At 39.0% G+C, this 12,519-nt stretch overlaps 1 protein-coding gene across 1 annotated transcript in view; it reads left to right on the forward strand.

Annotated features, from left to right (window-relative positions):
- The window catches only part of MED27 (mediator complex subunit 27), a 360,792-nt gene that overhangs the window by 118,560 nt on the left and 229,713 nt on the right, over positions 1–12,519 (forward strand). The window contains exons 4-5 of the mRNA XM_007944206.2: positions 2,408–2,432; positions 4,964–5,025. Of these exons, the coding sequence (XP_007942397.1) occupies positions 2,408–2,432; positions 4,964–5,025 (87 nt within the window). The remainder of the gene's footprint in view (positions 1–2,407; positions 2,433–4,963; positions 5,026–12,519) is intronic.

The following is a 12,519-nucleotide window of genomic DNA, read 5'->3' on the forward strand; positions in this document are numbered from 1 at the left end:
TGCTACCAGAGCTCCTTCTTTCTAACTTTATGCAGCTGTTAATGCAGTGATGGATGGGTTTCTGCCTTGGCTTCTGTTAGAAGTTGTATGGCACTAAGGCTATTCCAACAAAACCAGTGACTCTACTTAACTGTGCTGAGACCACAGGCATGGCAAGAGTGCAGGAGATTTTGTACATTGTGTTTGTTTTTAAAATGTAGTTGGTTTTAACAGTCTTTGAAGACTCAGATTCCCCCCTGGATTCCCACAGGATTAGTGATTTGTGAGATTAATGATTCATATCTTTCTTCCCCTCCAAAGAAGCTTGTAAGAAGACAGAGATGTTGTTTGCAGTGGAAGGTCTTTTGTCATGTGTTAGCCTTCAGAGGGCACTGACTAAGTGGCCTCACTTCTAGGATTCCCAAATGTTCACATTAAGTCTTTTGCAGAAAGGACAATATTGTTTTCATAAAGAAGCTGTATCTCCTGTTGCTGTGTAAACATTGCCCGGCTCTTGACCCTTGTAGTGTTGAGAATAGCCCAGGAATGGCAGTCATCTTTGATTGGTATATTGAATTGCATATTGTGCTATCTATATATTTAATATATATCAGATGTAGCTGTGTTTACTTGTGCTTTTTCTTAGATGATAGCAGTCTCAGCTTGATGATACTTTTTTTTTTTGCATAGGCTATTTTGTTAACATGGGATGTTGATTTTAATCAGTATGGCCAAGCTGATTGGCCTGTGACTCTTGGGTTTTAGAAGTTTGACCTGATGAAATGCATTCAGTGGCAGCCAAGGTGAAAGACTTATATGTTCTAAGGTAGACAGTACAATTAACCAGCTAATACCAACCTGTTGTCATTGTGTAAATTCTGACTCATGGCGACCCCATGTGGTCAGACTCTTAAGTGTTCTTACTTTGCACACGTTATTATTCTCCTTATGTTCGTTTGAAGGGGGAAAATTGTTTCTCAGGGAGAAGTTGTGTGGATAGGCAGTTTCTTTTGTGTCATGTTATCTTCTGTGAAAAGTTCCTTTTTGCCGACATAAGAGTGCATGCCCTTCTATATGCTGTCTCTCTCACCAGTTGTTAGGGATGAACTGTCCACGCTCCCACATAAGAACAACCCTCCTGTGTGTCTGTTGGGTCTAGTTCCTTCTCACCTAATCAGGGCTTTTTCTCCATTGGTCACCTTTTTATCTCCTGCACCAACCATATCTCCTTTTTTCCTGGTGTCATAACCTGTTAGCATACAAAATATGCCAACTGAAAAGCCATCTCCTGCAACAATACCCGTCTCTTAATCCCATTTCCCTTTCTAGCTCCCTGCTTATTTCTCTCCACTTCTGAGCAAAACTCCTCCCAAGTGTTGATTAAACTTGTCTGCAATCTTTCTCCCACCACAGGCAACCACTGTTCTGATTTCTATCACGATACTCTAATTTTGCCTCTTCTAGAGCCGTAAAGGAGCTGTAGTGGTGCAGTGGTTAAAACATTCAGTTGCTAGCCAAAAGGTTGGTGGTTCGAACCCACCAGCTGCTCCATGGAAGAAAGATGAAGTGGTCTGCTTGTGTGAAGATTTACAGCCTTGGAAACCCTGTGGGTCAGTGCTACTCTGTCCTTTAGGATCTCTATAAGTTGGAATTGACTCAGTGGCAGTGGGTTTGATTTGGTTAGAGCCCCACATACATGGAGTCATGGAGAATGTAGTATTTTTTCCTCTCTGGCTTCTTTTGCTCAACATGATGTTTCTGAGGTTCATTTATGTTTTGTGTGTCAGTGGTTTGTTTCATTTTATTGCTGAACAGTATTCCTTGTTGTCCTCTGGAGCCTACTGGTAGCATTTTCTCATCGTTTTACATCTGTTTCAATTTGTCTAATATCTTTAAGAGTTTAGGGAGTGTCTTACTTGACTCTCCAGTTCTTTGATGACCCACCTCAGGTTTGAGTAACAACAGCAACAACACGGAAAACAGCATGCAGTAACAAATGTTGCTGGAAAGACATGCTACTGATTGAAGAGGTAACAGATACTGACATGACACTCACACCTAGCTGTCCAGTGTTTGAACAACAGATTGCCTTAGGTATGGCCACTAATTTGGCTCTGGAAGTTTAAATGAAAGAGGCTCATTTTCTGCCACTACCTTGCACACTAATTCCCAAGAAGATCATCACCTTGAAATTACTCATGGTACTTATACAGATGATTGGCTTCTTTCCAAGATGTTTGGTAAATGCTGCTTCTATTCTTGAAAAGCAGAGGCTCATGTTAATCTTTTGCTTAATATAAAACCCATAGGAGTCACAAAGAACAAAGCAATGACATAAATCTTTCCTTGGTGAGAGTGATATGAGGGTGGAAGTTGATCATGGTCATTGATGTTTAAAATGAACAAAGCAATATTTGCCAGGATAAAGGTTACTAAACCAAGAGTCTCTTCTTGTAGTTTCCTGGCCATTATATTATCTTTTCTGTTTCTGATTTTCAAGACCTTTTCTCAGCTGTTCAGGTATGAAACTCCAGGTGTCTGCTACTTCATTACAAAAACCTTGATATAGATATCATTTGAATAGTGACTGTGAACATGCTTCCTTGCAGGGCTTAGTTTTCTCCTTGATGACATGACCTTCATTTTGCCTCCTCAGGTTCAGGATATTTTGTTGAGGGCTGAAGGTGGCTGTACGGTGACTAATTTACATTGAGTTTTTCAACTTTGGTTATAGGAGACTTGAACAAGAATATTTGGCATCTCTTTTTAATTGCAGTTAAGTTTAGTTTGCCCCTGAGTAAGACTGCTAACCAGAAGGCTGGTGGTTCAAACCCACCAGCCACTCCTCGGAAGGAAGGTTGGGCAATCCTACTTCCGTAGTGATACTGCCTCGGAAACCCAAGTAGGGGTCGCTATGAGTCGGGGGCGACTCGACGGCAAATAACAACAACAACAACAAGGTAGCAGTGAATAAACCATGAGTGATGAGCAAACTAGTTCATTGCCATTAGCTTTAGAAATGCAGAGCATTGTTTCCTAAATTCCTCCTCTCAGAGATGCTTTAAAAAGGGGATGGTGTATCACTCAGGTCACTGACTCACCTTGAGCTTGGTCTGGTGGCAGAGAAAATGTTTTGCTGGCAGTGAGTGTCCCAGAAAGGAAACAGAGAACTTTGCAGCTGTTAAGTTTCTGGAGTTTTGGAAGAAGTCATCAAAACTTGGGTGGAAATTCACTAAGTCTTTCTTTCCCTTACTGGCAAGTATTAAGTAACAATATTCATTAAATACCACAGAGAGGCTATGTAATAAAGAAATAATCCTAGGCCTATGTGGCTATAACTTTCCAGAAGAGTTGAAATTGAGAATATAATTAAAGATTAAAACATTGTTTGCATTCTAGAACATGGAGAAATCTTTTTTCTCTATTGTGGGACCGTATTAATAAGGAAGAGATCAGTTTCCAATAACCACCACTACCAAAGCTCATTTATTAATATCAGTCACATTTAAACTGTCTGACTGTAATTCTTTTGCCTTTTTCCTACAAGACTTGAACTGTCTCCAGGAGTGGTGAGGGATACCAGTCTTATCTCAAATTAATAAATAAATCTAACTGTATTCAGTATCCTGGGTTTGGATAGGAATCATCAGATAGCAAGGGTTACCTGTATTTGGATCCTTAATCCTGTAATTCATTGTATTGTTTGGGCCACAAAATAATTTTGTCTATTTGTTTCAGCCAGTTTTCTGTGCACAGGTTAAAAGGTTAGGAGGAACTTGTGTACCTAGCAAGGAGCTCTGCTGGTGCAGTGGTTAAAGCATTTGGCTGCTAATCAAAATATTGGCAGTTCAAATCCACCAGCTGCTTGGCAGGAGAAAGACAAGGCAGTCTGCTTCCATAAAGATTTGCAGCCTTGGAAATCCTATGGGGCAGTTCTACTCTGTCCTATAGGGTCATTATGAATCAGAATCAACTCGATTACAGTAGGTGGGAGTGTACCTAGCTATTTTAAGATTTTATAATTGTAGCTGGTGAAATGGCTGGACATACTATAAAATATGATGTCAGGCCATTTTGCCATAGTGACAGAAGGAAAGACTTTGTGGTCAAATAGCTGGTATTCAGAGCTCTTTGAAGCCAGCCTTGGAGGGAAGATCTCAGAGCCTTGCCCTATTGGATTGCCAAGGTTTACCTATACAAGCACCATTTCATTTTTTTCTCTCAACTTTTTTGTTCACGTGTTTGCTTTCTATTTGCTTGGAATAGAAATGGAAAGCATTTGTGGGCCAAGGACGTAGAATGCTTTGTGTGTCCAGTCTCCAATGTTGCATTGCCCTCATTACTCTTTTAGAGGTTCTTATTTGAGGGCCTGGAGAAGACACACCCACTAATATTAAAGGAAGTGTCTTTTTTTTTATGTGCTGTGTTATGGGCAGGTAGTGAAAGAAAATGTCTCTGAGTCTGGGTTGTTGATTGGGGAAGGAAAAATGTGACCAGTCACTGGACAGAAAACAACACATATGGGTGAAAGGATTTAATAAATTAAAAAAAAAAACCTCCACATACACCTTCAACTCATAACTCCTGTAATGCTTTAATTTTTTATTTCCTCTGTGGCATTTGTCTTATTTTGCCTTGGGTTATGGTTACATTCCCTGCTTAGATGGAAAACTCCTTGAGGACAAAGACTTGCCTAAGTTTGTACTGGTAATTGAATGTACTGAGTCTTGAGGCTTAGTTCCTGTAAGCTGCCTTCCTGGCTGATGAAGCTGAGAGCATCTTTTCTCACTATGTCATGGAATTGCTTTCATGCTCCTCATGTTTCTTTAGTAAAAGGTCAGTGTAGCCTTGGGGATTTAAATGACTTAGAATAGGTGCCATTTGGGCAGACAGAAATGCTTATGGTTAAGGATTTGGAGTTTCAGATCTTTCCATCGTGATGATTATTTCCTCTGAGTAAGGATGAATAAGATTGGATCTGGAGGCTAGGGCCAGTGCACAGGGCCTGAGAGCTAGGCAGAGGCCTAACAGCTTGCTACCACCGGAGCATCAGGCCCCTGGGGGCTCATGAACAGAGACTAATATGTGGAAAGTGGTATATTAGGAAGATTAATCAAGTAGCAGAATGCAGATAAATAAGATAGTTCTTTGTAGCTATTTGAAAGATAATTGGTTCATGTTACTTATCTTTTATCCCCTTTCTTTGGGCAGGAGAAAAATCTCTGGTAGAAATAAATAGAGGAATCCTTCATAAATATTAATGTAAAAATCTGTCTATGGAGAATAAATATAGGGACATTTTGTTTTAAATGCTCTATGTCACTGTGCTTCATTAGCATGTATGTTGTAAAAGATACTTTTTTCCCCTTGAGAAAACTGTATTTAGTTCAACTAGTAGCCACAGACTGAAATCTGTACCTTGTCAGGATCATAATACTTTAGATGGACAGAACTACTTTGCTTCCTTGCTTGAACTGGAAGACTTCCTTGTCTTCACTCATACTTCTGCTGGCCCCGGGTAGGGCGTAGATAGGAAGTCCTAGATCCTGTCATATCCATAGCCTCCATCTGGATCTTTGATTCCTGATGCCTGACCCCATGCTTGGTACTCCACTCTGTGTGTGTATGTATATGTACACATGCACACACACACTCATACACCTTTATGCTTTTCATTATGTTCTTTCTATAGGCTAGGTGCTTAGGCATGTGCTTGAATCAGGATGGGCATCTAAAGATACAGAAAGTATGGTATATACCCAGATGAGGAAAGACATGAGTTCCATTTTAGGCATGTTAGGTTTGAAGTGTCCATAAGGCTCAGGTGAAATGATAGGATGTATTGGATTTGCTTTAAATTACTCCATTGTACCCCAACCACTAAAGTGGGTGTGGGGAAAATGACAAAAATAATTCCTAATTATTTAAACTGGATAATGAGTACATTAAAGTTGATGCATTTATTATACTGTTTTCTGTACTTCGATGTATCTTTGAAAAATTTTATAGCAAAATGTTTAAAAAATATGAGTCTGGAGCTTGAATTAGGATTAAAGAGATAATATTTTGTTAGTCGGCAGTGTATTGATGGTACAAGAAGACTTGGGGGTGGATAAAATCTGCCAGGGATCTTGGAGGGAGCCCACGGGAGAGAAGGGGAGGAGTTCACCATCCTGCCTGTCAAATGGTACTTATAGACCCTTGCTGTCTAGTTTTGGGCCTGGCCCCTCTCTCAGCTGACCTGTCCTATGTTTGTCTTAGACCCATTGTGACATAGATTAAAATTTAAAACTCACTGTCTTCTGTAGGAGGAGCTGTGGTGGCACAGTGGTTAAGGCATTTGGCTGCTAACCAAGAAGTCCGTGGTTCAAACCTATCAGTCCTTTCACAGGAGAAAACTGAGGCAGTTTACTTCCATAACGATTATAGCCTTGGAAACCCTATGGGACAGTTCTACTCTGTCCTGTTGGATCATTGTGAGTTGGAATTGACTCGATGGCCGTGGGTAGGTCTTCCATAGATACTTCTGAAGAGAAATTGCATGAAATAGAAAATTGTAATAAAGAACCTGGCCATTAAGCACTAAGTTAAATGTGGCAGCCTGCAGAATCAGTTTAGAAATTATGTTTCATTGCATCCTCTAATTGTATTTCTCCTTTACAAGATGATTTTATTTAGGAAGACAGCTGTCTAGTGTGGTTATTACATCATTCTGGCCATTATTGGGCAAGGGAAGAAAAGAAATAGGTGGTTGTATAGTAGAACTGGTCAGGTAGAAGCAGGGTTTTTTTTTTTTTTAAAAAAAAAACCCTTTTTGCATAAAAAGAATCAGAGCTTCAAGATTTGTTAATATTTCACACAGTGCCATTCCCAGCCCACACTGGTTGTAAGTGAAACTTTTAAAAATCTGTCTCTTTTTTCTTGGAATGGAAAGTAATTTTGGTAGTCTCTTGGTGTGTGTGTGTGTGTGTGTGTGTGTCTTTTTCGTCCTCCCTGTGCCATGTAAGCCATTAGTGGCCCAAAGATTTCAGCCCAGAAAGTCCCATTTACAGTTGTAAGCGATCAAGAAGCAACAAGGCAATTTCTCTGTTCATCTATGTTGAAAATTATTCCGTAAGCACTCTCCACTACCAGAGACCTCAGTAGGCTAGCTCTGCAGCATGAGAGTAAGTGGGAATAGGAAATGGCTTTGTCTTTTAGCTTGAGTCTTAGGGCAGAATGGATTTTGATGTAGTGGGACCAGAAGCTGTGATAGTTCTCATTTATGGTAGCTACACAGGAATTTTGAGTAACAAAACATGAAAAACCTGTTTTCAGCCCAGATTATATTTATTTTTAGTTTACTGAGACATTAAATGTATCATCTCTTCAATTTTGATTAATATGTTTTGGGGGTAGTGGTGAAGTGGGAATGGGAATTTGTTTCTAAACCCAGATTAAGTTCTGAGCTCAGGGTCTGCTGGTCCTTAGGATAAGCAGTCAGGGCTAATCTTCATTCTAGGGGCATTCTGATAGCTGGGTAGACATGGACTTGAAAGGCTCCCAAGGAAAGAGATCAACCTCCAGGCTCTGCTCTGGAGATGAGGGAACCTTTAAAACTGAAGCCCGACTTTGGCTGACATTAGAGTCATATGGGGAGCTCTTCAGGGTATAAGGCCCAGTCAGGTTTTTAAACCGCTCCCAGGGTACTTTTTAAAGTATTTTTATGTAAATCAAAAATAGATAATTTCATTATTGCAGATCTGATATGTATTCTTGTCTTTATGACTTTTTTTAAAAACATCTTTATTGAGATTTAATTGAAATACAATAAATTGCACATGTTTAAAGTGTGAGATGGATAAGTTTTGACATAGACACCTGTGAAAACATCACCTTACTCAGATATGCATCTGAAATTAACAACTACTGCTCCAGAAGGGATGCACATCTCAGAAAACAGTTGTCAGAATATCTGTAAGATGAAGGGAACAGTTATTGTAGGAATAACTTGACAGAGCTTATTTGTTCAAGGCCACAGATGGGAACCTGCCCTGCTGGAATTTAAGATTCAGAAGAAGATGGACTCTAACTTTGTTGTTTCATCATCAGCTCCAAAATGTATCCAGTGTTGTCAATACCATTAATTTCCCTAACCAGTTTTAGCTTATGAGCCTTGGATCTACAGAGAAGGACAGACTGGTGATATTTTACTTTTTCATTTGAGTATAGTCTTATTTTTTTAATCAGTACTTTGCTCCTTCAAGTTAAGTTAGCAGCTATCACCAGATATTATGCATTATTATTTTGGGCACTTTTAACTGTCTTTATGTAGATGAGAAGTACATAGTTTAGTTTATTGCAGGTCTGATGTGTATTCTTACCTTTACAACTTTATATATCGTTTTTATAATAACAGCTTTATTGGCATTTAATTGAAATATAATACATTTCATGTGTTTAAAGTGTCAAAGGGATAAGTTGTCACATATGTATGCACTTGTGAAACCATTAGCTTACTCACCATAACCAAGATAATGAACATATTCATCATCCCAAAAGTTTCCTCATGCCAGTTTGTAATCCGTCTCGTACCACTCCTCTCCCCAGCCAATCCCTACGTTACTATTGTTCTGCTGTTTGTCACTATAGATTAGTTTGTATTTTCTATAATTTTATGTAAATGAAATAATATAGTATATGCTTTTTTTTTTTGGTAAGAAAAATTAATCTTTTTACTCAGCATAATTATTTTGAGATTCATCCTGATAATTACATATTACCAATAGGTCATTTCTTTTTATTGCTGTGTAGTATTCCATTGAATGGATATACCACTATTTGTTTATCCATTCATCTGTTAATGGGCATTTGGGTTGTTTTCAGGTTTTAGCTGTTGTGAATAAAATCAGTATGAACATTTATGTACAAGTCTTTATATGGGCATATTCTTTCATTTCTCTTGGGAAAATATTAGGAGTGCAATGATTAGGCCATATGGTAGGTTTAACTTTTGAAGAAATTATCAAACTGTTTTCTAAAGCATTTATATCATTTTACATTCCCATTAAGAAGGCAAGAGTTGCAATTAATCTGTATCCTCATTAACACTTGGTATGATCAGTTTTTTTAATGTTAGATATTCTATAGGTATGTGGTAGTATCTCATTATAGCTTTAACATGCATTTTCCTAATGATTAATGATATTGAGTATCTATTCATATACTCTCCCCATTTCATTTTTGAAAACTTTCAATTTTCCTAGCTGAGGGAGATGAACTTGTCTGTCAGTTTGTCATACTGTGGTGGCTTGCGTGTTGCTGTGAGGCTGGTGCACAGATTTCAGCAAAGCTTCCATACTGAGATAGACTCAGAAGATAGAAGAGGCCATTCATATCTCAAAGAATTGGCCAGGGAAAACATTATGAATAGCAGTGAAATACTGTCTGATATATTACTGGACACCTGGACACCTTTATGAATAGCTCTGAAACTTTGTCTGATACAGTGCTGGAAGATGAGCCCCTCAGGTTGGAAGGCACTCAAAATACCACTGGGAAAGAGCTGCCTCATCAGAGTAGAACCAACCTTAATGATAAGGATAAAGTAGAGGTTTTGGGACCTCCATTTGCTGACGTGGCATGACTCAAAATGAGAAGAAACAGCTGAAACATCTGTTAATAATGAGAACATGGAATGTACAAAGTATGAATCTAGGAAAATTAGGAGTTGTCAAAAATGAGATGGAACACATAAAGATTGATATCCTAGGCATTAGCATTAGTGAGCTGAAATAGACCAGTTTTGGCCATTTTGAGTCAGACAACCATATGCTCTACTGTGCTGGGAATGACAAGTTGAAGAGGAATGGTGTGGCGTTCATCGTCACAAAGAATGTTTCAAGATCTATCCTGAAGTATAATGCTGTCAGTGATAGGATAGTATCCATGCACCTACAAGGAAGGCTAACTAATATTACTATTATTCAAATTTATGCATCAACCACCAAAGCCAAAGATGAGGAAATGGAAGATTTTTACCAATTTCTGCAGTCTGAAATTGACCAAACATGCAATGAAGACATGTTAATTATCACTGGTGACTGGAATGCAAAAGTTGGAAACAGAAGAACCACTGGTAGTTGGAAAATTTGGCCTTAGTGATAGAAATAACACTGGAGATCGCATGATAGAATTTTGCAAGACCAGCTACTTACTCATTGCAAATACCTTTTTCAACAACACAAACAGTGGCTATACACGTGGACTTTGCCAGATGGAGTGCACAGCAATCAGATTGACTACATCTGTGGCAAGAGGTGATGGAGAAGCTCAGTATCTTCAGCTAAAACAAGGCCAGGAGCTGATTGTGAAACAGACTGTCAACTGCTCATCTGCAAGTTCAACTTAAGTTGAGGACAATTAAAACCAGTCCACAAGAGCCAAAATATGACCTTGAGTATATCCCTCCTGAATTTAGAGACCATCTAAAGAGTAGGTTTGATGCATTGAACACCATTGACCGGAAACCAGAGGAATTGTGGGATGACATCAAGAACATCGTCCATGAAAAAGCAAAAGGTCATTAAAAAGACAGGGAAGAAAGAAAAGACCAAAATGAATGTCAGAAGAGACCCTGAAACTTGCCCTTGAATGGAAAGTAGCTAAAGCAAATGGAGGCAATGACAAGATAAAAGACCTAAACAAGAAGATTTCAAAGAGCAGCTTGAGAAGACAAAGTCAATTATTATAATGAAATGTGTAAAGATCTGGAATTAGAAAACCAAAAGGGAAGAACACACTCAACATTTCTTAAGCTGAAAGAACTGAAGAAAAAATTCAAGCCTTGAGTTGCAGTATTAAAAGATTCTATGGGCAAAATATTGAATGATGCAAGAAAAATCAAAAGAAGATGGAAGTAATACACAGAGTCAATATACCCAAAAGAATTGGTAAGTGTTCATCCATTTCAGGAGATGGCATATGATCAAGAACTCTTGGTATTGAAGGAAGAAGTTGAAGCTGCACTGAAGGAAGTGACGAAAAACAAGGCTCCGAGAATTGAGGGAATACCCACTGAGATGTTTCAACAAACAGATGCCCTGATGGAGGCACTCACTGAGCTATGCCAAGAGATCTGGAAGACAGCTAGCTGGCCAATTGACTGGAAGAGATCCATATTTGTACCCATTCCAAAGAAAGGTGATCCCACAGAGTGTGGAAGTTATCTAATAATATCGTTAATCTTGCATGCAAGTAAAATCTTACTGAAGATAATTCAAAAATGGTTGCAGCAGTGTATTGGCAGAAAATTTCCAGAAATGCAAGCTGGATTCAGAAGAGGACGTGGAACAAGGGATATCATTGCTGATGTCAGATGTATCTTGGCTGAAAGCAAAGAATACCAGAAAGATGTTTACTTGTGTTTTATTGACTATGCAAAAGCATTTGATTGTGTGGATTGTAACAAATTATGGATAATATTGCAAAGAATGGAAATTCCAGACACTTGATTGTACTTGTGAGTAACCTGTACATAGACCAGGAGGCTGTTGTTCGAACAGAACAAGGGGATACTGCATGGTTTAAAATCAAGAAAGGAGTGTGTCAGGGTTGTATCCTTTCACCATACTTATTAAATCTGTACGCTGAGTAAATAATCCGAGAAGCTGGACTATATGAAGAAGAATGTGGTATCAGGATTGGAGGAAGACTCATTAACAATCTGCGATATGCTGGCACAATTTTGCTTGCTGAAAGTGAGGATGTCTTGAAGCACTTACTGATGAAGATTGAAGAATACAGTCTGCAGTATGTATTACACCTCAATATAAAGAAGATGAAAATCCTCACAACTGGACCAATAAGCAGCATCACAATAAATAGAGAAAAGATTGAAGTTGTCAAAACACTTCATATTTCTTGGTTCCACAATCAACACCAGTGGAAGCAGCAGTCAAGACATCAGATGACATATTGCATTGTGTAAATTTGCTACAAAAGACCTCTTTCAAGTGCGGAAGAGCAAAAATATCTCCTTTAAGACTAAGGTGCACCTGACATAACCCATGGTATTTTCAGTTACCTCATATGCATATGAGAGCTGGACAATGAATAAGGAAGACTGAAGAAGAGTCGATGCTTTTGCATTGTGGTGTTGGCAAAGACTGCTGAAAGTACCATGGACTGCTAAAAGAACTAACAGATCTACCCTGGAAGAAGTGCAGCCAGAATGCTCCTTGCAAACGAGAGTGGCCAGACTTCATCTCACCTACTTTGGTCATGTTGTCAGAAGGGACCACTCCCTGGAGAAGGATATCATGCTTGGTAAAGTGGTGGAGAGTCAATGAAAAAGGGGAAGGCCTCTACAAGATGGATTGACACAGTGGCTACAACGATGGGCTCAGGTATAGAAAAGATCGTGGAGCTGGCACAGGACCAGGCAGTGTTTCATTCTGTTGTACACAGGATTGCTGTGAGTCGGAGCCAACTTGATGGCACCTAACAGCAACAACACTTCATATGCTTATTTGCCACCTATGTGTTTTCTTTTAGTGAAGT

The sequence above is a fragment of the Orycteropus afer genome, unplaced genomic scaffold, assembly GCF_000298275.1.
Source record: "Orycteropus afer afer isolate SDZICR_OR568_19922 unplaced genomic scaffold, OryAfe1.0 scaffold00123, whole genome shotgun sequence".
In the NCBI taxonomy this organism is placed as follows: domain Eukaryota; kingdom Metazoa; phylum Chordata; class Mammalia; order Tubulidentata; family Orycteropodidae; genus Orycteropus; species Orycteropus afer.